We start from the raw sequence: 26,572 nt of genomic DNA on the forward strand, positions 1-26,572 counted from the left end.
AAAAATAAATAAAAAACCTTGTTTTTTATTTATTTTTTTAAGTATCTTATTTCTTTTTTATTTGAGGATATTAATAATTATTATATTTAAATATAATTATTTATTAATTTTTTATGAAACAAATTAGCAACGTAAAATTGTTTTTTTTTAATTTTATTTTTTTTTAAAAAAATTTTTTTTAAATTTTTTTTATTTTTTTACATAATTTTTTTTTATTTTATTATTTTTTTTAATAGTTAATTAACTACAAAATTAAATAATAAAAATATCAAATCGATAAATTATAATTAAAGTTTTTTTTTTATATTTTTATTTTATTTTTCTTTATTTACATAAATATATTTATAAATGGCATCACCAGACCAAGATCCATATTACTTGGCAGAAAAGTAAAATTTAAAATGACATATTTATAGCATTAATAATAATAATAATAATAATAATAATAATATTAATAATAATAATAATAATAATAATAATAATAATAATAATAATATCAATAGGATAGTAATAATTATAATTAATAAAAATATTTGATAATAATATGAATTTAAAAAAACATATAATATATTAATATTTTTAATTTTAATAATATAGTAATATAGCATCAGCAGCTAGAGGTTTAGAAGGGTTATACGAAAAATGGAATTCATTAGTTTTTGAAACAAATACATATACAAATAAAGAATTTAAATGGACAAGAAAGGAAATGAAAAAAGTATTACAGGATATAGAGGATGATCTTTCAGATATTGAAGAGGTTATTGGTACAATAGAAAAGTTTCCTGGTAGATATCATTTGTTACCAGGCGAGTTACAGAGAAGAAAATCATTTGCAAATGATGTTAGAACCCAAATAAATCGAATAAAAAGTAGTTTAAATGACCCAAGCATATTAAGAAAGATTGAAGATGATAAAACAAAAGAACTTTTAACAGCTGATAGAATTAACCAAATTGAAAAGACATCGAGATTTGATGGTCTAAAGAGGGCCCATGAAGAAGATAATAGAGATTATGTACGTGACAATCATCAATTCCAACAACAATTATATCAACAACAAGATCAAGGTTTAGATGAAATGCATACCAATCTCATCGATTTAAAGGAAATGGGTGAAAATATGCATACAGAACTTAAAGTACAGGCTGGTATTTTAGATAGACTACACGAACGTGCTGAAAACTCAAGTGCTCTTTTAGGTAGTGTTATGAGAAAATTAGATAGATTTATGGAAACCACAAGTAGCAAATTACAATGGACAATTATCGCAATTTTAGGTGTTATTTTTATAGCTTTAGTTCTTTTAACAACTATGGTCAAAAAATAATAATAATTAAATAATATAACTTTTTCAAAACAAATAAAATAAAATAAAATAAAAAAAAAAAGAAAAGAAAATAAATAATAATAAAAATAATAATGTAATATAAAGTAATAATAACAATATCATATAAATAAACTATTTAATAACTTTTTTTTTTTAAATAAAACAAAATATTCTTTTTCTTAAAATTAAAAATAGAAAAATTATGTTGATAGATAATAATTTAGATCTAATTAAAATAAAAATATGCATTGTTTTTTTTTTTTTTAAATTTGTTTGTTTATTATAGTTTTTTTTTTTTTTTTTTAAATGATTGTATTTTATTCATCGTCGGATAAAACTAAATCTTCAACTAAATCATCGACATTACCATCACCAGTAACTTTGAATTTTGGTTGGGTTTTTTGTTTTTTAACTGGTTGTTTTGATTTTTTACCGTGATAAACTTTTTCTTCTTCTTCTTCTTCCTCTTCTTCGTCATCATCTTCACCATCAAACTCTTCTTCATCACCTTCTAATTCTTCACCTTCTAATTCTTCATCATCTTCACTATCAAACTCTTCTTCTTCGTCGTCTTCATAATTATAAACTTTAGTTGATTCGATTAAAGTCTTTTGAAGTTGTTTACTCTTGTTCTTTAATGATAATAATAATTGTTTTAATGGAGTAATCTTATATTTATCTTTGAGATTATCGATGAAAGCCTGAACTTGTTTGGTTTCTTTTGGTGAGAATGAAACTTGATCTCTGGCAGTTTTAACGATTTTAACAGTTTTTTCGATTGCTTCTAAAATTTCTTGAAGATCTGAAATAACTTTTGGTCTGTATTCTTTGGTTTTAAGAGCTTTTTTAATATGAATAATAATTGGTGTAACAAGTTCTGGGAAACCAATATGATAATTGAAGCATGTGAGATTTTCAACTAATAATTCGCAAAATTGAGCTAAAAGACCATCTTGGAATTCTTTAGAGTTTAATTGGGTGGATGAAGCTGAAAGAGTTGTATGGAAATTAATGAAGCCATTCTTTTTGGTGGTTTTTTGATTTTTCATTTCGCTGCATGATAAAATTTCTAAGAGATATGGGGTACAGTTAATAAAAGTGCCATTGGTTTCAGCTAAACGATTGAGGTAACGAATACAATGGAAACGAAGTGGGATATATCTTGATGATGGAATTAAATTGATAATACCAATAATAATTTGGGTAATTGGATATAAGAGTAATGAAAGTTGCTCTTGGTTTGGATAAGCAGCAATAATTTCTACCCAAGCACCAATACCATTAATAAATTGCCAATTGTAAATATTTTGGAAAGCTTGTTTGGTGTTGGTATTGAGTGAATTTCTAAGATGAATTGCTAATTGACGAATGAAAACAAAAGCACTACGATAGGAACTGGCAAAATCTAAACCATAAAGTTCGATAACACAATTACACATAAAGTTGATTAATGCTAATGAACTGGTGTTGACATTTACACTACTTCTAACATAATTTAAATAAATTCCTTTTAAGCAGTCATCAATAAATGGGAATGGAGATAAAATTGCTAATTTTCTGATACATAAAAATGCTAAAACTCTAACACTTTCATCTGGTGATGTTGACCATTGTTGTAATAAATTCTAAAAAAATTAAAAAAAAAAAAAAATTAATATTTTGATTTTTATAATTACAATTATAAAATAAAATTATAAGACCTACTTTTAATAAAACTTTTGAATATTTTGGGAAACATGCAACATATGAAATAATCTTTTCTAAACCTTTAAGAATTAATAATAATAATTTTGTTTCACCAACTTGAGTTAAAAGATGGATAAATGATTTGATGAATGAATTGGTACATGAATGTAAACTTGCCCATTTTTTAGAGATGTTTGGTAATTCAACTTTATTATTTGGTTCATCTTCACCTTGTTCTTGACTGTTGTACTCTAAAATCTTATCAAAGAAAATTGGAATGTTTTGAAGACAAACAATAAGAGTTCTATTGAAAACAGCACTATTTACAATTTTGAATGGTAATTTGGCAACATCTTCACCACCAGTTCTAGCAGCACATCTAAATGCAACAACTAATTTCTTTACACTTTGAACTGTGGTTTCTTTTTGAGCTTGAACAACCCATGAATCTAAAAGAGCTGATGTTAAAATATCTTTTGATGCAGTTGTTTTTTTTGGTTTGCTTTCTTTTTCATCACCTTCTGGTTCTTCATCATCTTCGTCATCTTCATCATCTTCGTCTTCACTGACATCATTAGTAAAACTTAATAATTCTTTATCGTTTTCACTTAAAAATTCGAATAATTTTGGATCTTTTAATTTTAAAGTTTCAAGATCTTGTTTATGTTGTGAAATACTTTGTTTTAATGATTTGGTATTTTCTGAATCTTTAATAATTTCTTTTTTATCTTTTTTATTTGATAATTTCTTTTCATTTTCATCTAAATCATAATCGACTTCTTCTTCATCCTCTTCTTCTTCTTCATCATCTTCTTCTTCACTGTCAACTTCTTCGCCATTATCATTTGAATCAATTTGAGTATTACGAGCTTGTTCTTTAACTTCTAATTCTAATTCTTCTTCTGATTCTTCAACATCCTCTTTAAAATTGGCTATTATATTTATAAAATAGTTAATAATTTTGTTGCTAAATAAAAAAAAAATAAAAAAAAGTTATATTATAAATTATATTTACCCATTGATTTATCTGAAATTTGTTTTGATTTAATAACTTTTTTATTAAATCTTCTTTGCTTTTTGATACCTTTAATATCAAGCTTTTTTGAGGCTTTCTTTACTTTAACCATTATTTATTTATATATGTATTTATTACTAGCTTTATGATACCAATAATAAAAATGATAATTATTTTTAAAAAAAAAAAAAAAAACGAATATACGAAAAAAAAAAAATTTTCGTTTTTTAAAATATTTATTTTATTTTTTTTTATTTTTTATTTTTTTAAAAATTATAAAAAATAATTTAAAAAAAAAATAATAAAAATTAAAAAATATTAATAATTTTATTTATAACTATTTATAACTATAATATTAATGATTAGAGATAAAAAACAAATATAAAAAAAAAAATAAAAAATAAAAAACCAAATAAAAGGTTATAACTCTACAAACTCAAAAAAAATTAAGATAATATTCATATCAACCAAAAAAATAATGATTTAATATATTTGTGCAATTTCTTCCATGGAAATCCTATATTTCAAGTATTTGATATACATTTCCAAAGAATATTCAAATAAGATAAGATGTCCAAAAAAAAAAACATTAATATAAAATAAATATTTTAAATTAATTTGGATATATGGAAGAATCTTTTAAAGATCCAAAAAATATTAATTATATTTTTTTTTTTTTATATTTGTTTTTTTTTTTATTTTTACAATTATTTAAAATTAATTTTTATTTTTTTTTATTTTTATTTTTATTTTTTTTTAAATTTTAATTTAATTATTTGAAAAATTCGATCAAAAAGCCCTATTTCGCTTATGTTGACCGCATTATCTATCCCAGAGTTCTCATAAAATTGTAAATAAATAAAAAAATAAAAAAAAAATAAAAATTTTATAATGTTATTATTAAATTAAATAAATTTTTTTTTTCCCATTATTAATATTATTTTTTTTTTAAACACACAACAAATATCTAACAATAATAAAACCATTAAATATATACATAACAATAAAGATTATATAATATATATATTAATATTTCTTGTTATTTTTATCTTTTTTTTTAATAAAAATAGTGTCATAATAATTTTAAATAAAACTAAAAGGAAATTTCCCTTTATAATATAAACACTTTTTCATTTTTATTTTTATCATTATTTTTCTCTTTGTTTTAAATTTAATTATTTTTTTATTTTTTTTGTAAATAGTTTCATTAATTTTTTTTTTTTCTTTTTTTTTTTTTTAATCACCCACTTTATTTAATACTGCAAAAATAATAACAACACCTGTAAATCATATTCTTTTAAATATAAAAAAAAAAAAAAAAAAAGAACTCCACCCTAAATAAATTTGTTAAACAACTATCGTATATAGAAGTGGGGGTATCATTTTTTAATTTTTTTATAATATAATTAAATAAATTAATTTTTTTTTTTTTGTATAATTGAAAATTTTTTTTTTTATTTCTTTTTCTAATTTTTTTTTGTAATTTTTTATAAACACACATTAAAATAATATAGTAATAATAGTGGGATAAATAAATAACAATAAATAAAACTTTATTGTGTAGTAATTTTAAATTAATTCTTTTTTAGGTCTAATAATAAAAAGAAATTAAATTAACACACCCCAAAATTTTAGCACACATTGTATAAATAATTAATATAATATAACACACACACAAACACTGTATATATAACACATGCACACACTCCCTCATTCAAACTAAACTAAACATTAAATATATTTTACATTTTATTCGGCCATCGTTGATCTTTTTTTCTTTTTTTTTTTATTTCTTTTTTTTTTATAACATTCTCTTTTTTTTTTTTAAATTCAATATTAATATTAATTTTATATATAATTAAAACCAACAATAAAATATAATAATAATCTCCTTTGTGAAAAGAAAAAAATTAATTTAAAATTTAATATTTTAATATTTTTTAAAATTAATAATTATTATTAAAATTTTTAAATAACAAATAAAAAAAAAGAAATAGAAATTATTCAATATTAATTAAAACATTATTAGGTCTAAAAAAATAAAAAAACTAAAAGGTATGAAAGTTTTTTACTTTTATTATATAAATTATTTTACTAATTATATTAATTATTTTAATTTTAATAGGTTTTTTATACAAGGTAAAAGAATGACATCAATGATTTTTTCAAATTCAATAAAACAAAAACAACAACAACAAAAACAAAAAGAACCAAATAAAACTATTCAAAAGAGATTATACAGAGAATCTTTTGAACATCCACCAACTCCACCACCACCTCCACCACGTAATTATTATAGTAACGAAAAATGTATAAAAAAACACCAAAAAGATAATCAAAAAGATATCGAAACAAAATACAAAATATACAACGATTTAAATATGGATGAGATCATGGTTGTACCTGAGCAAAATGATAATAAACTATCACAAGAACTATTAATCAATGAACAGATGGAATTCGAAATGCAACTTGATCAAGAAATGATTGATGAATGTGAAATAAAAGCTCAAAATAAAACAAATGAAAATGAACAAAGCCTAGATGACAATGGTGATGAAAATGAAGAAATAGAGGAAGAAATTGTCAAATTCAATACTCATCTTGATAGAGATTCAATAGTTAAACAGTTTTCACAAGATTTTAATGAATCGGACAGTGACTCTGATGACAGCGAAAGTGAAGAAGAAGATTATTCCAACGATGACTCTGATGACTCTGACTATATTGAAAACAATGACTCTATCAAACGTTCTTCAAATGGCCGTTACTATTTCGATAACAATTCCTATTTTTATCAAAGAGCCCAACAACCAAAGCAATATCACATTTATGCCGATAACTCTCTCAGAATGGAATTAATAGAAATTTTAACAATTATGAAAAACAATGAAAGGGAAAAGCCAAATGTAGAAGAAGTTTTTGTACATGAAATTATTCTTTAGAGAAAAAACAACAGAAACAACAACTATCACAATCAAAAAAGAAAAAAAGAAATTTGTAATATTTTTTAAAATAATATTCATATTCTTTATATATAATTCTATTTATCATTTGTAAATATCAAATATTGGACTAAAATAAAATATATATTATTACGATTTCTTTTTTTAATACAATATAATATTAAAAAAAGTAATATATATTAATTTTGTGTGTATCCAAGCAAAAAAAAAAAAACAAAATAAAAAAAACTAAAAAATTAAAATTATTATAAATATTTTTATTATTATTATTTTATTTTACTTTCTTAGTTTTCGAAAAACACTTGTAATAAACTATCTTCTGTAGGAACACCAACTCTTAACTGTTTATTTTAATAAAATAAAATTAGATTTTTTTTTTTATATATATAAATATTTAATAGTAAACTTACAACCATAGTTCCTAAAAAGCTTCTGCAACCTTGGCCAGTATGTACATATAAATAATTGTTACCATTTTGCCATAAAGAATGATCAGGCATACCAGTTAAACCAACTAAGCTTATATTAACACCAAGACAATTTAAACCAATTTGACCACCGTGTGTATGACCTGAGAATGTTATTAAACCATATTCTGGTGGAATGAATTTAAAAGCTCCTGGATCATGAAGCAAACCAATTCTTGGTACACCTGGGATTGGTGGATATGATGAACAAACTTGGGTGATATGTTCTTGTCTTTGATTTTTTCGATAATCAAAACCAACAATTTGAACTTTACCAATTCCTAAATTTAATTAAATAAAAAAATATTATTAATATTTTATAATTATTATGTAAAATAAAACCTATGAAATATAATTTACTTGTTTCAACCAAAACACATCTATCCACTAGCAAAGTACAATTAATTGATTCCAATGCTCTTTCTAAAATTTCTAAACATCCTTCTTCATAATCATGGTTACCCACTATTAATAATAAAAAAAATAGGTTAATAAAAAGAATATTTTAATTTAAAAAAAGGTGAGGTTACATACAACAAGCAAAAAGTTTATGTGATGGTAGTTTTTTTAATGGTGATAAGGCAATCTCTAAAGAATTTTCTGGATTAAATGATTCGGTGGTAAAGAAATCACCTGTAAGTAATACTAAATCTGGGTTGAGTTTGACTGTATTTTCACAAATTTCTTGAAGACGTTCGATTGACATCATTGGACCAATATGTGGATCTGCAATTTGGATGATTGATAATGGTTGTTTAAAGTCGACAATTTCAGTATCTTTTGGAGTTTTTGAAACTACACGTTTCATTGAACGCTTGGTGATTAATTGATCATCCTCTTCGACCGAGGATTTAACGTAAATTTCTTTGACTGACCATTTATTTGGTGATCTAGTTCTTAAAGTTTGGAAAATACCAATTAAACCGAGTGCAAATGGTAATAACATTAAAAATGATGAAATTTTTGGTGGAATGAAACCGACAAAAAGATACAATGGAATTGAGAGGATAATTGATGTGAAAAATATGGATGATGGGTATGAAATTAAATAAAGATATGGCTTTGAACGCAAGGAGCATTGTGCTAAAAGAGAGTACTGAAGGAATACTGTAAAATGGAAATAAAGTACTACAACGATAATTAGCCAACTAATACCACTATACTCTTTAGTTTCTTCGTCATAGAATGGTCTAACCAAGTACATTGCATATAGGACCAAATATAATGAATAAAATAGGAAACTGAGTGCCATTAAAATAACGATTGGTTTCGACTTGATATATGGTTTTGCACCATGAACTTTGTAAAAGTAAACTATAAATAATGCCATTGCAATTGAAGATAAACCAAAAGCTGTTAAGGGTATATCCAATCCTCCTGGTGAAACTTTATTTGCTATAACATAGGAGGCCACTGGTAATGATATTGCCAATATTACCATTATAACCAATGCAAATTTCTTTACTGGATGTCCTAAAGTGTTCGAGTTTGAATTTGGAATTTGAGATTTTGGTTCAATAAATTTAATAAAGTCGTCAGATAATGGCTGATGCTGTAATGATGATAATGAATGACTATTAATTGATTTTGTTGATTTGATCTCTGGTGTGTGATCTGAATCGTCCCATTCTTCTTCTCTCATTAATGACATTGTTTCTTGTCCCTCTTTTGTTGTTTTATTCTTTCTATTTTTTATCATGAAGGTGTATGTGATGGTCTCTTTTTAATAAATATTTTTATTTTTTATTACTTTTAATCATAATTTAATGATATCATAAATAAATTAAAAAAAAAAAACAAAAAAAATAAAAATTTAAAAAATTAAAAAAAAAAAATTAAATATTTTAAAAAAAAAATTTTATTACCTTTTTTTCTGAATAACTATTATTCTGAAAAATATAAAATAAACAAAAATAAAATAAAAAAGGAAAAAAAAAAAAAAATATTTGGTTTGTAAAAAAGCTATTTATAAAACTTTTTTTTTTTTTTAAAAAATATTATTTTTTTAAATATTTTATATAGTAACTATTTAATTTAACGTTTTATTTAAATATTAAATATTATTTTTTAAATGATACCGATATTGTTTTACCTCCAACTTGGATACCATTAATAGAATTGATAGCTGCATAAGAATCGGGTAAGCTTAACATTCTGACAAAACCGTAACCTTTACAAACCTGGGTATTTGGATCACGAACAATTTTAACGCTAGCAATTGCACCAGAAGGTGAGAAAAGTCTGTATAAAAGTGCATCATCTGCATCGCTTGGTAAATTATAAACGTAAAGATTGGTTGGATCTTGTGTAATGGTTTTAGTAGTTAAAATTGGTGGTTGCATAATTGGTGATAAAGTTGGTAAAGTTGGCATAGTTTGGTAATATGGATACATTTGTGTAATTGGTGCAGCTATTGGGGATGGATATGGTGAAAATCTCATATTTAATCTTTGTTTTTGTTGAAGTTTTTGTCTTTCTATAATTAAAAACAAATAAAAATGTTAATATTTTCATCGTTATTATATATATATATATATACTACTATTCAATTTACTTTGTTTTTTTTCTTCGTCATTTTCAGCAAATTTTACAATTAACGGTTTATCTGGATCTTGTATAATGTAACCATTAAGTTCTTTAACTGCATTGGATGCAGATTGAACATCGCCGTATCTTACTAATGCTTGACCTCTGCTTGCACTTGTTGATATATCTGTTAAAATTTTAGATTCTAAAATTTCACCATGTGGTGAAAATAGTGCTTTTAATTGATCCATTGTATATTCAGTTGGTAAACCTTTAATAAAAACATTATTACTAGCTATTGCATTTGTATTTGCCTCATCTACACTTTGCTGTTGTTGTTGTTGTTGCTGTTGTTGTTGTTGAATTGGTTCTGAATTTGCAAATCTAACCAATAATGTTTTATTATCAACTTTCATACCATTCATTGAGTTGATTGCATATTGTGCTATACAAAAAATAAAAATAAAAAACAGAATTAATATTTAAATGCAACATTCATTAAAACTAAAGTTTAATTGTTAATTTACCTGATGCTACATCTTTAAACTTTACAAAACCAAAACCCCTGCTTAATCCTGTATTTAAATCTACCATTACTTTACAACTATCAATTTCCCCAAATGGTGAAAATAAAACTTTTAAGCTTTCATTTGTATATGTTGATGGTAAAAAACTAACAAATAAGTTACCTGAATTGGCACTACTTCCATTTGAGCTATATTGTGATGTTGATGACATTATATTCTATGATCTGTGTGTGTGTGTATATGATTTGTATTGTTTGGATTTTTTTTATTTTTTGAATGTTTTATTGATTCTGTGTGATGTATGTGAATGCGTGTGGATGTGATGAGGGTGTATTTTTATGTTATTAAATTCTTTTTAATTTTATTCGTAAAAATACAAATATAAAATTCTATATGTTATAAAATATTATAATAAAATTTGATTAAAAACTACAAATGATTAAAAAAATATTGAAAAAAAAAAAAAACAGAAAAAAAAAAAAAAAAAAGTCTATTCTAAAATTCGCCTATTCAAGATGCATATAGTTACAATTATTCATCAAGCAATAGAAAAAAAAAATTTTTAAAAAAAAAAAAAAATTTAAAAAAAATTTAAAAAAAAAATTCAAAAAAAAAAAAGAAAATTGATTAGTTTTTTTTGCCCATAAAAAAAAATAAAAAAAAATAAAAAGAAAAAAAAAAAGAAAAAAAAAATAAAAATTAGATATTTACCCCAATTTTATTTGGTTTTAAATTATTTTGAAGATTTATTAAACAATCTTTAAAAAGTTAAAAAAAAAAAAAAAAAATTAAACAATCTTTAAAAAGTTAAAAACAAAAAAAAAAGATCGATATTATTATGGGTGCTAACAAGGGTACCCCATTTTGGTTCATCCGATACTGGAGATGCTTTTCATGGATCAGGTTCCAAAGAAGAATCCATAAAAAAAGTATTTTTTTCCAAATTTTATAGAAAAAAAAAAAACAAAAAAAAATTAAAAATTTTTTATCATTTTTAGGGTTGTTGTGTAAAAAACAACAATAATAATAAATATTAAATTGTGTACTATAATTTGAATAGACAGATGCTAAAAATAACTTGATGAAATATGAGATTACTTTTTTGTTTTAACCCCACTCTTAACACAACCCCTTCATGTAAAAAAAATTTTATTTTTATTTATTCACAAACACCACAACCAACTTTCGATTTTTCCTATTTTAATGTTTTGTTTATTTTTATTTATTCTTATCCAAATAACTATAAATAATAATAATTAATAAAAAAAAAATTTTAAATACAAGTTCAATTTTTGTTATTTAATACAATATTGTATTATTTAATAATATTATTAATTGTGAATAACCAACTATTATTACCAAACGTTATTAATAATATCACATTTTATTTAATTTAGATTTTTATTATTTTATTTTATTTTATATTATTATTATTTAACATTTTTATTAAAATTAAATTATTAAATTATTATATTTTTGATAAAATGTAAAAACAAACATTTTACAATTTACAATTTAAAATTTTTTTTAAAAAAATAAAAAAAAAAAGGAAAAAAATAAATAGATAAAATGAATGAAATAAAATGATTTTGATTAATAATAAATTACTATTATAATAAAACAAAAAAAAATAAAAAAAAAATAAAAAAAGAAAAAGAAAAAAATATAAAAAATAAAAAAAAGTTTTTTTTTAATTTTGAAAATAAAATCAAATTTGGAGTGAACTTCAAAAAAAATTTTATTTATTTATTTATTTTGTATTCTCGAAATCTCTGAATTATTTATTCAAATTTTTAAATTTTCTTTTTTTTTTTTTTTTTTTTTTTTGGGGGTTTACTTTACCCAATTTTATTATTTTACCCACCAACCCCCCCCCACCCATATAATTACCAAATAATTATAAATTTACCGAAAAAAAAAAAAAAAAAAAATTGTTTTTTTTAAATTTTTATTTTTTTTAAAAATTTTTTTAATTTTTTTTAAATTTTTTTTTCCCAACAACACCACAAAAACTTCAATTTTTTTTTATATTATTTTTTTATATTTATTATTATAAAAATATATATATATAAACAAAATATTTTTTGGAAATTTTTTTTTTTTAATAATTCAGAAAACAAAAAAATAAAAAAAAAAACAAAAATAAAGAAAAAAAAACAGTAAAAAAAAAAGTTTTTTTTTAAATAACAAATAATAATAGATAGATAATAAATAATAATATTATTTAAAATCAAACTAAACAACAAATAATTAATTGTATTATATATGCGTTGTGTGTGTAAATATATTTAAAATCAAGCATATTTTTTCAAGCTATTCAATTGTTTAGAAATAATTTTTTAAAAAAAAAAGAAAAGCAAATTTTAATATCAAAAATATATTTTAATTTTAATAAAACAAATAAACAAAAAAAAAAAGAAGCGTAATTAATTTTGTGTATATATATATATAAATAAAATAAAATAAAAAAAAGATGGGTGAATTCAATGATGTAGATAGATATATTTCAATTTTAAAGGAATGCAAACCTTTATCAGAAAGTGATGTCAGGGATTTATGCGACAAAGCACGTGAAATTTTATCAAAAGAATCAAATGTACAACCAGTTAGATGTCCAGTTACAGTTTGTGGTGATATCCATGGTCAATTCCACGATCTTATGGAGTTATTCAAAATTGGAGGCAATTGTCCAGATACCAATTATTTATTTATGGGTGATTATGTCGATAGAGGTTTTTATTCAGTCGAAACTGTTACTTTATTAGTTGCTTTAAAAGTTCGTTATAAGGATCGTGTCACAATTTTAAGAGGTAATCACGAATCAAGACAAATTACTCAAGTGTAAGTATTACGTCTTTTTTTATTTTTTTTTTATTTTTTTTTTTTTTTAAAAAAAACTGGGTATTAATTTTTTTTTTTCAATTTTTTTTTATCTTTTTATAGATATGGTTTTTATGATGAATGTTTAAGAAAATACGGTAATCCAAATGTTTGGAAACTTTTTACAGATTTATTCGATTATCTCCCATTAACAGCTTTAATCGAAAACCAAGTATTTTGTCTTCACGGTGGTTTATCTCCATCAATCGATACATTAGACCACATTGAAAATTTAGATCGTGTTCAAGAAGTACCACACGAAGGTGCTATGTGTGATCTTTTATGGTCCGATCCAGATGATCGTCTTGGTTTTGGTTACTCACCAAGAGGTGCTGGTTACACATTTGGTAAAGATATCTCTGAACAATTTAATCATAACAATGGTCTCACTTTAGTCGCTAGAGCTCATCAACTTGTCATGGAAGGTTATAATTGGTGTCACGATCAAAATGTAGTTACAATTTTCAGTGCTCCAAATTATTGTTATAGATGTGGTAATCTTGCTGCTATAATGGAAATTGATGAAAAAATGAAACACACTTTGTATGTATTATTATAAATATTATTTATATTATTACTCTATACACTAACACTTTTATTATTTATTTTTTTTGCTTTCTATTAGCCTTCAATTTGACCCAGCCCCAAGAAGAGGTGAACCACATGTAACTCGTCGTACTCCGGATTACTTTTTGTAAAAAATCAATATTAACACATTATTTCAATTGTTTCCTTTTATCGTTAAAAAATAATAATAAATTATTTGTACCATCATTATTTTCCTCCTCATAATATAATAATATACCAAAAAAAAAACAAACAAAAAAAAAAAATTAAAAATTAAAATCTAATCTCTAATTAAATAATAATACATGTATTACTTAAACTAAAAACTAAAAAAGCTATTCTTTATTATTCCTCTTTTAATAATATTTCTTTTGTTTTAAATTACCAATATTTCTTTTTTGTGTATAATTTATTTTTATTTATTTATTTTTTTATTTTTTTTTTTAAAATTAAATTTAGATATATATTTATGTATAATTTATTTAAATTGAATTCTTTCTTAAACAAACCATACAAAGATTATGTTTAAGTTTTGGTGTGGCACATTTTGAACAAATTGTATAATGATGAATATTGTGATATTTCTTTGCAGAGTTTCTCTTACGATTTCTGGTATAACTGACTCTCTTTTTTTGGTACTGCAGTTAATTCAATTTCAGTATTTTCTTCAGTGGGGATTTCCATTTTTGGTTGTTCTACTTGTTGTTGTGGGGGTTGTTGTGGTTGTCCTTGTGATTGAATGAATGGTTGGGTTGGAATAATACAATTACTTTGTCTGAATGGTGTAACTGGGGTAGCAAATTTTCTACCATTGTTTAATAATTGAGATAATAAACTTCTTTGCATTTTATGGTTTATATATTGGGTATATAGTTGTATATCTGTATGTGTATTGTTAGGTTGATCAATATAATTCTATAATTTCGAAATTGATTCAGTATATGTGGTTTTTTTGAGTTCTTTTTTTATTTTTTATTTATTTTTTGATAATATATACACTTATTTATTTTTTAATTGAAAATAAAATAAATAATAAAAGAAATCTTGATGTTATTGTTTTGTTGATTGATTTAATATGCAAAACTTTCTTGTTCGTTTTTTAAAAAAAATAAAAAAAAATTTAAAAAAAAAAATAAAAAAAAAAAAAATAAAAAAAAAAATAAAAAATTTTTTATAAAAAAAAAAAAAAATTTATTACAGTTTTTGGAATATTATAGTTTTATAAATAAATTGTAAACCTTTTTATATTTTTTTTAAAAAAAAAGTTAATAACTAAGAATTAATAAAGAATACAAATTATTAAAATTAAAATATCCATATCCTTTTTCTTTTAATCATCTTGGTTTAACAATTTTACAATGAAATACTTTTACAAGAAAAGTTTTGTTATAAGTTGATAAAATTAGTTTTGTTTTTATTTATTAAAATTTTAAAGGGTAAATTTAATGACCCCAGTGTTTTTTGTGTGGGTCTGAGTGGTGTTGTTTTGGTTTAGACCAATGGGTTGGTTCACGCTTTACTAAAGAAACACCATTTTCACCAAAGGAGTCAGATACTAAACCCGATGCAATGTTTGATTTCATTGATGAACTAGTGCTTGAAAGTGAGGTAATTGAATCTTTATAAAAAAAAAAAACAATTAATATATTAATAGTTTATTTTAACTTTTATATAATACTTACTAAAGATCATTTTGTTTTTTTTTTGTTTTAAAAATTTAATAATTAAAAACTATTTATACTTTTTTTTTTAAAATAATAATTTTGAAATTTAAGATTATCTGATATGTGGTAATATTTTTTTATATAAGACTTTAAATATTAATAATGGGTCAATATGTATTTCCCCATATTAATAAAGGGAACAATTAGAAACCCTGTAGAGATTAAAAATTATTATTATCCTCATTTTTTACCGATTATCTTATTTATTTTAAATTTTATTAAAAATTTTATTTATATCATTATAAATTATATTATACAAAAAATTGATACATACCCTTGGGTATTAATGTAATGAAATATTTTTAAGACCACCATTGGTTTGTGTAATGTTTTGTGATCAATTCTCCATACCCCTTCATAATATATCCCGACAGATGGTTCTTTAACATTCTACTGGTAAAGAACTAAATGATTTTTTGCTCAAAAAAAAAAAAAATTATGAAAAAGTAGATAAAATATCCAAAAACTACAAACTTGAGTTAAACACATAATTTGTTATACACACCACATAGAAATCAAAAAATTCTATGGTATTTATAATTACCAATTTTATTTATTTTATTTCAAAAAAATTAAACTGGTTAAAAAAATAAGTTTATTTATTTTTGTTTTCTTCTTCTCTTTTTTTAATAAAGTTTCTAAGTCTTTCGCTCTTTTCGCTTTTGGTAGATCTCCAGCCCCTTGCTTTTCTAATAATCTCTTCTTCTGATAAACGAACTGGTGATTGTGACACAATATCGCTGGTATAACTCATATTAATTTCATTATTTTGAGGCCCAGATTCTTCTCTTTTTCTTTCTCTTTCCCTTTGTCTTTTTCTTTTTCTTTCTCTTTCCCTTTCTCTTTCTCTTTCTTCCTCCTGTTCATCCATTGATTTAAGAATTTCGCCTAAACTATAGTATTTTACCTCTTGTTTTTCTTCTTCTTCTTTTTCTTTTTCTTTTTCGTTTTGCTTTTCTTTTTCTCTTTCTCTTTCTCTTTTTCTTTTTCTTTCTCTTTCTCTTTCTCTTTCTCTTTCTCTTTCTCTTTCTCTTTCTCTTTCATCATTTTCTTCTTTTTCTTTTCTTTCCTTTTCCCTCTTTTTTTCATCTTGTATCATTTCCTTTCTTTTTTGATGTGAATAGAAATTACCTTTTGAATTATTTGATGATTTGTTTCTTTCAATCCATGCATCCTTACTGCTAAATTCATTGTCTGAGTCTTCTTTATTTACCCTATTATTTATTATATCATCAATTGTATTATTCATATTATCTATATTATTCATATTGACATTATTACCACTACTATTATTGTTTTTATTTTGACTATTTTGTGATTTTAATTCTTTTTCATCGTCGCTGTCAACAAATCCCATACCCTCTCTTTCCTCGTTATCATTACTGCTATGGTTTTGACTGTTGTAAGAAGATATTTTTTGATCTAAAGTTGAGGGAATTTGGTTATAGTTGTTATTGAATGATATGTCGGTAGATTTATTTGCAAGTATATCACCATATTTATCGCTTTCATCATCTGTAAAACTAAAACCTCTTGATTTTATTTTTCTCTCATTTTCTAATAATTGTCTATGTTGCTGATTTGAAACAAAACCAATTGGGTCAAATGATTGGTCTTCTTGTGATCCACTAGTAGTATTATTAATTTCAATATTTCTCTTATATTTTGTTTTTCTATTTGATGTTTCACTTTCAGACTCTTCAGTTTCGCTATTATTACCATTATTATTATTATTTTCAAATAGTTCATTTAAACAAGCTATAACATTTTCAGCATCACCTTCATTTAGGCTATCAATATTTGGAATTTCACTTTGATTATTATAATAGTGTTTAATAGTTTGGTAGTCAATACCTAAAAAGTCAATAACATTTAATCCTTTTAATTTAAGCAAATCTAAAAATTTTGTAACTCTTATTTCATTATTATTATTGTTATTATTGTTGTTATTGTCACCACTATTGTTATCGTTATTATTATTTCTTTCTCTTTTTTTTTCTTTTTTACGTTCGTAAAGGATTTGCTTTAGTCTATACTGTTGATCAGTTTTATATATATCATTGTTTTCATATATTCTGTACGGTTTTTCTTGTCTTTCCCAATGAATTTGTCTAAGTTTATCTTTTTGCTCTTCTGAAATTATTGACTCCTCTGCATCAATTTGATATTGATGAATATTTGTGTTGTTAATTGGAATATATTTGGCAGCTAATGAAGGTGGCGATGAAATTACCCAATAGTTTAGTCTATTCATTCTTTTAATAATTTCAAATACTTGCTTATTAGTTTCGATCAATTTTAATTCTGGATAGTTAATAATATCACTACCTTTGTTGTATATAGTTGCCTGGAATACAAAAATTTCAACACTTGTATAGTTCTTATTGGGACCAAATATATAGTTATCTAATCTTAATGTAATACCAGATAAGACTTGAAAATTATTAACATATTGATGGTTTGGATTGATTTCTTGTAAAATATTTTTTGCTAATTCATCTGAGAGTATACCAACAATAATATTTCTGCCATCTGAAAATGTAAATGGTAACCCTGTTAATTTATTACGTGGAACACCATTAATAACTCTATCAAATTGATCCTTTAAAAAATGAGAGAATAAAATTAATATTTAATACTGTTGATAAGGGTAATTCTTTTTTTTACTTACATAGTATCTGACAAATTGGACCAAGGGTAATTCTGGTAGTTTTTGTGATAAAATTGCATCTGTGAACCATGGTTGGTTATCATTAAGATCATAAAGATCATTTCTATGGATATTATTTGTAGGTAGTTTTTCTGCATCTTGATTAGAATTTTGAGTGAAAAAATCAATTTTATTATTATTATTATTATTATTATTATTATTATTATTATTATTATTATTATTATTATTATTATTATTATTATTATTATTATTATTGTTATTATTATTATTATTATTATTATTTAATATATTTGAGGTAGAAGTGGATGTGGTAGTTGTAGTAGTTGTGGTTACTGTTTTATTTTTTAACGATTCTGTATCAAAAGTTGAAGGCAGTATTTCTGATGCTGAATTTGAAATCGGTATATTTGGTGATGCTGTAAAATTTTCTATTTGGCCTTCACTATCCTCCTCCTCATCTTTTTCATTTTGTGTATTGTGTGATTTGCCTGGTGAGACTACATTTGATACATTTTTTAAAACTTTATTTTTAATACTATTGCTGTTTGGAATAGAGTTTGAACCAAAAGAAGGAGTGATGCCATATAATTGTTCAGCAATTTCAAATCCTGACAATGATGATGAATAATCTAAATTTGATTTTTCTACTTCTATTTGAATTAAATTTTCTTTTGAAAAAATATCATCACTATCTTCACTATCTTCGCCATCCTCACTATCTTGACTGGCACTACTATCCTCGCTATCCTCACTACGGTTATCTTGTTTTATCGAACTTTTGGTTACCTGCACTTTTTTTATGACCGTTTGCTCCTCTAGTATCTCTTGTTTATAGTTTGTATTGGTTTCGTTATCCTCTGTCTCCTCCATTTCCTCATCTCGGTTTTCTATATCTTTATGGTGCTGGGTTTTCTTTATAGTACTTTCTATTTCTACCAACTTTTCGTATTCTTCTACATCTTTTTCATTAACAAATTCTTCATCGATTTGACTGACAAGAATTTCTACATCTTCAATTTCATCCTCTAAAGTTTGTTGCTGCTTTACATTATTATTATTATTATTATTGTCATCGTCGACATCTTGAATTTCGTCTTTTTCCGAAATATCAAAGCTTACATCCTCGATTGGATCATCTTCTATTTCTATTAAAGTATTCTTTTTATTTCTTTTATTATTGTTGTTATCACTACTACTATTATTTTTTAAAGACATTTATTTTTAACATTTAAATAATTCTTATATTTTTAAAAAATAAAATAAAAAAAATGAAAAAAATAGTTTTTAAAATTTTAAAAATTGGAAAAAAAAAAAAAAAAAAAAAAAAAAAAAAAAAAAAAAAATTAAAAAAAAAAAAAAAAAAAAAAAAAATTAATTTAGAATAAAAAAATGTATATTATTTTAATATTTCTGTTGATTAAAGATAATGTTTATAAATATATAATTGATTTTATTTTATTTTGGTTTAATATACACATATTAACCTTTCATTTTTCTTTTTTTAATAAACTATAAAAACCAAAAAATGTAAATTAAATTTTTTTTTAGTTGAAATTTTTTTTAATTTAAAAGAGATTTTTTGAGGTCTTTATTAAACTATTTAAGCTAAAAGGTTTTATTTTTTTTGTTTTTAATCTGTAAAAAAACTTTAAAACTTCACTAAAATTTATTTTATTGTATTTAGTTATAAGAAATAAAGAAATGTTAATGGTATTGTAAGTTTTTTAAAACTCAGCATGCTCCAATCTAAAAAAAAGAATTATAATAGTAATATTAGTATTAATTTGAAAGGAAATTATTATCAACGAATAACTCACAAATGGTGGAAAAAAAAAATTAAAAAAATAAAAAAGTTATATATATTACTTAAAAATTTAAAAATAAAAATAGAAAAAAATTTTTAAATTGAAAAACAGTGTATTTTGTGATTATTTTTTTTTAAGATTTAGATTTTATAATACAAAAAACGATCTATCTAATCGAAGACTATATTTTATTTTAAATATTTTTAATCTGGTTAGTCCAATTCGAACTGACTTTAACAGATTTTTAAATTAGAGAAAATTAAATTAATTTAAACTTTTGGGTATGAGGCCATTGAAGCAATACCACAGTTATTGTTACGATCTATAATTTTTGAAAAAAAAAAAAAAGAATATTAGTAATTTGTTTAATAATAGTATAATTGAATTTTATGTAAATGTTTTATAATTACCTTTTGACATTAAAATGTAACCTTCCATACCCCAACCGGTACCCCATGAGTTTTTAACGATCCAGTAGTTACCTGAACCTGATTGAAGTAAACCTGATTGTGAACCAGATTGTGAACCAGATTGTGAACCAGAATATGAACCTGATTGTGAACCTGATTGTGAACCAGAATATGATGAACCTGAACCAGATTGTGAACCTGATTGTGAACCTGATTGTGAACCAGATTGTGAACCAGATGATTGTGAACCTGATTGTGAACCAGATTGTGAACCTGATTGGGATGAACCAGATTGTGATGATTCAGATTGTGATGATTCTGATTGTGATGAACCGTTTTGTGATGAACCTGAACCTGATGAACCGCTACCGTAACCAACAACTAAAACACCGTGATCTAATTGAGTGGTTGAACAGGCTGGTTCATAATAGATACCTGATGAATATAATTGGAAAGAGTTGTGTGAAGCATCGATGGCAACTGAAACTGGGTTAACGTTGGCAGCTGATTCTAATGATGATTCTGAACCTGAGGTAACATTGTTGTATGATGATAAAGTGGCACCAATATTTGCGGTTTTGAATTTACAAACAGTACCAGTTTCAGCAGTGTATGGGTATGAACTTTCAGTATCAATACCTTTGTTGTTGATGATGTATTCGAAAGCTAAGGTCATTAAACCACCATTGCAACCGTCATTACCGTATGAACCTGAACAATCGATTAAATTTTGTTCAGATAATGAAACGAGGTTACCAGTTGAAATTTGGTGGGCACCTTCAGTTGAACCAGTAGTTGAGAATGACCAACAACCACCACTATTTTAATATTAAAATATATAAAAAATAATTAATATTAAATTTTTTTTTTTTTTTAAAAATGAAATATTTAGTTAAAACTTACCATTGTTGTTGATTTTTAATTGGGGTGACAGCACCTTTAGTTCTCCAATCAACGGTAGCAGCTGGAGCGGCAAAGATTTTTTCGGTTTCAGTACCAACGATGCTTGAGGCATCAAATGGAGTACCTAAATAGTTGGCTCTGTATTCTTGGTTGGTGATATCAGCAAAAGCATTTAAACCAAGGATGGTTTCACTACCTTTAGAGTTCCATTCTTGAACGTAATCCATGTTAGCTTTGAAGATATTGTAACGGGTGGCAAATTCTTCTGAAGCATAATGTCTTTGGTTTTGGATCATCCAATTGGTGAAGGCATTTCTGTATTGTAATTCAGAGAATTGTTGTTTGGCAGTGGCAAAGCTGACTAATAATAAACATAAAAATAATAAAACTCTCATTTTTTTATATATATATAAAAATATATTTGTGATTGTTGGGATGGAAAAAATAAAAAAGAAAAAAAATAATATTTATATGATACCAAAAAACTACGAAAAAAAAATAAAATAAATAAAAAAAAAATAAAAAAAAAATAAACGGATGGGCTTTAATGTAAAAAGAATAGGAGAAAGAAAAGTAGTTGGAGAAAACCCATAATTTTTTTTAATTTTAGATAGTTTTATAGGCGAAAAATAGGAGTTATTATTAATTTTTGGATAAATTTTCAAAACCATGTGGAAACGGTTTTTTAAAAATTTTTTTTTAATTTATTTTTTTTATTTTCCTACTTTCTAAAATTTTTTTTTTAATAAATATCTTTTATAAAATATTTAAGGCATAGAAATTTCAAAAGAAAAATTAATGTAGGATATTTTCATTAGGTTTTTATTTTATTATTTTTTTTTTGTGCAAAATACCATGAAATTTTTTTAATCATTTTCTTCAGAATATTACAATTATAAAAAAAGTGTGAAATCTTTCCTTTATTGATGTTGTGTACTTTGATATTTTATTTAAAATGGTTTGGTTTTATCATCGGTTTGGGAAAAAAAAAAAAAAAAAAAAAAAAAAAAAAATACATCACATTGTTGAAAAAAATATGATTTTTCTTGCAAATAAAAATTATCATTTGAAAATATTCAAAAAACTTTACCATTTCACAATAAAAATTAAAAAATATTAGGCATAAAAAATATTTCGAATATTCTTATGACAATTTTATTTAATTTTTTTTTTAAAAATTTAAAAGGATGGAATTATAAAATTATTGGATGGGTTTTAATGGTTAATAATTACAAATTGATTGCTTATTTATTGATTTAATTTACAATTACATCACAAGTTACATTTTGGTGTTCTCAGACAAACGAACATTTGATAATACCCACATTCAAAAGTAGCTTCTTCATTTTAGATTTAATTTTATGGAGTCGTAAAATGGACTTGCAGAAGAGCGATTAAAGTTATTATTTTTCAATAATGATCATTTATTGTTATGCCACTTTTGTAAACATTGTTATTTTATGTTGTTAATTTGAATGATTCAATGTATGGATGATAACCGATTATTAGCACCTAATGGGTGTCTGAGATAATAATAGATATCTAGTAACCTTTTTTTTTTCATTCTTTTTACATATTTAAACCTACTTTTTTTTAAAATAATTGCAGATGTTTTATTATTTCAACCAATACTGTTTGATTGCCAAAAAGGTGATGAAAATGTGGTGTTTTTTTACTTTATTTTTTATAAAAATTATAATTATATATTATAAATAAATAAATAAATAAATAAATAAATAAATAAATAAATAAATAAATAAATAAATAAATAAATAAATGATTTTAAATTTTTTTTAAAGTTTAATTAGAATCTTTTTTTTTTTTTTTTTTTTAATTTTTTTTTAAAAATTGAAAAAAAAAGATTTTTTAATTTTTTTTTATTTTATTTTTTTTTTTTCTTTTTTTTTTTTTTTTTTTTTTTAATTTTTTATATTTTTTTTATTTTATTTATATATTTCAATATACTAAATTAAAAATAAATGAATAATTGGAAAAAATTTACATTTTTTGATTTAGAACAAGTTAAACAAACAGAAAGTGATGGGCAATCATTACAGGTACCCTATTTAATATAATCTATAGTTTTAGTTTTTTTATAAAAGATATAATATTAATTATTAATAATTAATTTTTAAATTTTAGAAATTATCAATTACATGTACAACTAGTGGTCGTGGTAGTTTAATTATTGGTGATGCAGAGGGTTTTATTAATTTTGTAGATAGAGAATTTGGAATTTCATCATTTCAAGCATATCAACAATCAGTAACTTTTATTTATCAATTAAAAGAAAGAAATTTCCTTTCGTCCATTGGTCATGATGATACTGGTGCAGCAATTTTAAAAATTTGGAATTTAGATAAAACTGATAAAAATGATATACCAATTTGTGTTAGATCAATTAGATTGGAAAGAGCGATTACTGTAAGTTTATAACTATAGTTATGAATCAAATCTAATGCATGCACCACCCACCACCATCACCACCATCACTCAATATGCAGAGTTTATTAATATTTTTTCAATACTACTACTACTATTGTTGTTATGACAATCATTATTTAGGTTACATGTTTTACATTATTAGAAGATTTATCACAGATTATTATTGGTTTAGCAAATGGTGAAATTATTTTAATTAGAGCAGATATTTTTAGAGATAAAGTTATTAAACAAAAAATCATTAAGGTTCCAAAGGATTCACCAATTACAGGTATGGCATTCTTCCCAACCAAAGTAACAGGTCCATCACAAGGCCCAATATTGTTTGTAGTTTCAACTAGTCATGTTTTAACCTACCACACTGCACATAAAGATCACGAAACTATTATTGAAGAGGAGGGTGGTGAATTAGGATCATTTATAATGAGCGATGATGGCTCTCCAATCATTGCAAGAAATGATGCAATTTATTTCTATAATGCTGATGGTAGAGGTCCATGTTTTGGTTTTCAAGGTGTCAAAACAAAGGTATTATGGTTCCGTTCATATTTAGTGGTCGTTGGTTACGAGTCAAATAACAATGCATTGTTTCCAGGTACAATTGGTAATGCTCCTGGATTTAGTTCACCAGGTGGCAGTATGGGTAGCATGCAAACAAAGAACAATGTTTTAAACATCTACGACTTAAAGAATAAATATATTGGTTACACAGATAAATTTGAAACAATTAATCATATTTGCAGCGAATGGGGTAGTATTTTTATAATTTGCTCTGATGGTAAAATCTATCAATTGGAGGAGAAAGATACACAGACCAAACTCGAAACCCTCTTCAAGAAACACTCATATCAAGTTGCAATCGATTTAGCAAAGTCTCAACATTATGATAACAGTGCCATTGCCGATGTCTACAGAGAGTATGGTGATAGATTGTATGCCAAAGGAGATTATGATGGAGCTATTGCCCAATATCTTTGCACCATCGGTCAGTTAGAACCATCCTATGTTATTCGTAAATTTTTAGATGCACAAAGAATCCACAACCTTACATCCTATATTCAAGCACTTCATGAAAAGAATCTTGCTACAGCAAATCACACTACTTTACTTTTAAATTGTTACACCAAGCTCAAAGATGTTAAAAAATTGGATCATTTCATTATGACTGATAATGGCACATTCGACGTTGAAACCGCTATTAAAGTATGTCGTCAAGGTAACTATTTTGAACGTGCATTGTTTTTAGCATCCAAGCATAATAGACATGAATGGTATCTCAAAATTCTATTGGAAGATTTACACGAGTATAGAAAAGCATTAGATTATATCCAAACATTAGAATGGGAAGAAGCAGATAAAAATTTAAAGAAATATGGTAAACAATTAGTATCAGAAATTCCAGAAGAAACTACAGGCGTTTTAATGAAACTTTGTACAAATTACCAACCAGTTCAAGCATTTGATTCATTGTCAAATTTAAAATTTGGATTTGATAACTTAAAATTAAATCAACAAACACAAACCCAACAACATCCAAATGGAAATAATTCTTATAATAATAACAACAACAATAATAATAATTACAATAATCCAAACAATTCAAATAATATCAATAATTTAGAAAAATCATCACCAGAGGAGTTTATTCATATTTTCGTTTCAAAGTCAGAATGGTTAGTAAAGTTTTTAGAATATATGGTACAACAAAATATAGAGTCACCAGCTGTATACAATACTTTATTAGAACTTTATTTAAGAGAGGATCCAAATTTAACAGCAGAAGAAAAAGTTAAAAGAGTAGATAAAGCCTATGATTTCCTTACCAATCCTAAATCCAAATTTGATCAAGACCAAGCACTTATTTTAGTTCAAGTTCACAATTGGAAGAAGGGTGTATTATATCTTTATGAAAAATTAGAACTCTTTAATGAAATTATCGAATATCATATGGAGACTAATGATTATGCAGGTTTAATTAAAGCATGTAAAAAGTATGGTGTAAAAGATCCAAACTTGTGGGTTAGAGCCTTATCATTCTTTTCGATCACCAAACAAGATTGTCAAGAGGAAATTAAAGAGGTATTGGCAAATATTGATAAAGAAAATTTAATTCCACCATTATTAGTCATTCAAATTTTATCTCAAAATAAAAACACTACCCTCGAAGTTATCAAAGACTACATCTCTAGAAGACTATTCCAAGAAACTCAACAAATCGATAAAGATTACCAACAAATTAGACAATATGCAGAGGAAACTGAAAAGATGAGACACGAAATTAACGAATTAAGAACCAACTCCAAAATTTTCCAACAAACTAAATGTGTTGCATGTCAAAGTCCTTTGGATTTACCTTCAATTCACTTTTTATGTCAACATTCTTTCCATCAAAGATGTCTTTCAGAAAACGAAAGAGAATGTCCAGTTTGTGCTGGTCCAAATAAAAGAATTCAAGATATTAAAAAATCACAAGCCGAATCTGCTTCACAACACGATCAATTCTTTAAACAATTAAGATCAACAAATGATGGTTTTACAACTATTTCAGAATATTTTGGAAAAGGTGTATTAAATTAAATAACATTAAATTAAATATAAATCAAAACCGAAACTAAACTAAACGAAACGAAAAAAAAAAAATAAAAAAAGTAAA

The 26,572-nt window shown here is 23.9% G+C and overlaps 10 protein-coding genes across 10 annotated transcripts; 4 read left to right on the top strand and 6 right to left on the bottom strand.

Annotated features, from left to right (window-relative positions):
• Positions 1-234: 234 nt before the first annotated feature.
• Positions 235-1,330, top strand: DICPUDRAFT_93942 (uncharacterized protein; the record flags this gene model as incomplete). Its single annotated transcript, XM_003285424.1, has 2 exons — positions 235-389; positions 598-1,330. Exons 1-2 carry the CDS (start codon positions 349-351, stop codon positions 1,328-1,330), a joined length of 774 nt encoding a protein of 257 aa, XP_003285472.1. The 5' UTR covers positions 235-348.
• A 317-nt stretch (positions 1,331-1,647) lies between these two features.
• Positions 1,648-4,143, bottom strand: DICPUDRAFT_29382 (uncharacterized protein; the record flags this gene model as incomplete). The annotated part of the gene is made up of 3 exons (XM_003285441.1): positions 1,648-2,955; positions 3,035-3,948; positions 4,032-4,143. 3 exons carry the CDS (start codon positions 4,141-4,143, stop codon positions 1,648-1,650), a joined length of 2,334 nt encoding a protein of 777 aa, XP_003285489.1.
• A 2,035-nt stretch (positions 4,144-6,178) lies between these two features.
• On the top strand, positions 6,179-6,976 carry DICPUDRAFT_149368 (uncharacterized protein; the record flags this gene model as incomplete). Its single annotated transcript, XM_003285425.1, has 1 exon — positions 6,179-6,976. The coding sequence occupies one exon, from the start codon at positions 6,179-6,181 to the stop codon at positions 6,974-6,976; it is 798 nt and encodes a 265-aa protein (XP_003285473.1).
• Positions 6,977-7,281: 305 nt separating this feature from the next.
• DICPUDRAFT_149369 (uncharacterized protein) lies at positions 7,282-9,115 on the bottom strand (the record flags this gene model as incomplete). The annotated part of the gene is made up of 4 exons (XM_003285442.1): positions 7,282-7,338; positions 7,408-7,745; positions 7,825-7,929; positions 7,999-9,115. The coding sequence occupies 4 exons, from the start codon at positions 9,113-9,115 to the stop codon at positions 7,282-7,284; spliced, it is 1,617 nt and encodes a 538-aa protein (XP_003285490.1).
• A 409-nt stretch (positions 9,116-9,524) lies between these two features.
• Positions 9,525-10,728, bottom strand: DICPUDRAFT_149370 (uncharacterized protein; the record flags this gene model as incomplete). Its single annotated transcript, XM_003285443.1, has 3 exons — positions 9,525-9,940; positions 10,004-10,435; positions 10,518-10,728. 3 exons carry the CDS (start codon positions 10,726-10,728, stop codon positions 9,525-9,527), a joined length of 1,059 nt encoding a protein of 352 aa, XP_003285491.1.
• A 1,783-nt stretch (positions 10,729-12,511) lies between these two features.
• On the top strand, positions 12,512-14,291 carry DICPUDRAFT_91511 (protein phosphatase 2A catalytic subunit). Its single transcript, XM_003285426.1, has 3 exons — positions 12,512-13,358; positions 13,461-13,940; positions 14,023-14,291. Exons 1-3 carry the CDS (start codon positions 12,991-12,993, stop codon positions 14,093-14,095), a joined length of 921 nt encoding a protein of 306 aa, XP_003285474.1. The 5' UTR covers positions 12,512-12,990; the 3' UTR covers positions 14,096-14,291.
• Positions 14,292-14,446: 155 nt separating this feature from the next.
• Positions 14,447-14,810, bottom strand: DICPUDRAFT_86733 (uncharacterized protein; the record flags this gene model as incomplete). Its single annotated transcript, XM_003285444.1, has 2 exons — positions 14,447-14,563; positions 14,604-14,810. The coding sequence occupies 2 exons, from the start codon at positions 14,808-14,810 to the stop codon at positions 14,447-14,449; spliced, it is 324 nt and encodes a 107-aa protein (XP_003285492.1).
• Positions 14,811-16,283: 1,473 nt separating this feature from the next.
• Positions 16,284-19,574, bottom strand: DICPUDRAFT_149374 (uncharacterized protein; the record flags this gene model as incomplete). The annotated part of the gene is made up of 2 exons (XM_003285445.1): positions 16,284-18,290; positions 18,360-19,574. 2 exons carry the CDS (start codon positions 19,572-19,574, stop codon positions 16,284-16,286), a joined length of 3,222 nt encoding a protein of 1,073 aa, XP_003285493.1.
• Positions 19,575-20,433: 859 nt separating this feature from the next.
• On the bottom strand, positions 20,434-21,872 carry DICPUDRAFT_149375 (uncharacterized protein; the record flags this gene model as incomplete). Its single annotated transcript, XM_003285446.1, has 3 exons — positions 20,434-20,486; positions 20,575-21,392; positions 21,478-21,872. The coding sequence occupies 3 exons, from the start codon at positions 21,870-21,872 to the stop codon at positions 20,434-20,436; spliced, it is 1,266 nt and encodes a 421-aa protein (XP_003285494.1).
• Positions 21,873-23,456: 1,584 nt separating this feature from the next.
• On the top strand, positions 23,457-26,496 carry DICPUDRAFT_76416 (uncharacterized protein; the record flags this gene model as incomplete). The annotated part of the gene is made up of 3 exons (XM_003285427.1): positions 23,457-23,534; positions 23,620-23,901; positions 24,043-26,496. 3 exons carry the CDS (start codon positions 23,457-23,459, stop codon positions 26,494-26,496), a joined length of 2,814 nt encoding a protein of 937 aa, XP_003285475.1.
• Positions 26,497-26,572: the final 76 nt, after the last annotated feature.

The sequence above is a fragment of the Dictyostelium purpureum genome (assembly GCF_000190715.1).
Source record: "Dictyostelium purpureum unplaced genomic scaffold DICPUscaffold_46, whole genome shotgun sequence".
In the NCBI taxonomy this organism is placed as follows: Eukaryota; Evosea; class Eumycetozoa; order Dictyosteliales; family Dictyosteliaceae; genus Dictyostelium; species Dictyostelium purpureum.

Excerpts from the sequence above, each read along its gene's own strand:
- DICPUDRAFT_91511 (XM_003285426.1), top strand. The coding sequence starts at position 12,991 with ATGGGTGAATTCAATGATGTAGATAGATATATTTCAATTTTAAAGGAA. Across the intron at positions 13,359-13,460 it reads TCAAGACAAATTACTCAAGT|ATATGGTTTTTATGATGAAT; the intron begins GTAAGTATTACG and ends ATCTTTTTATAG. Across the intron at positions 13,941-14,022 it reads GAAAAAATGAAACACACTTT|CCTTCAATTTGACCCAGCCC; the intron begins GTATGTATTATT and ends GCTTTCTATTAG.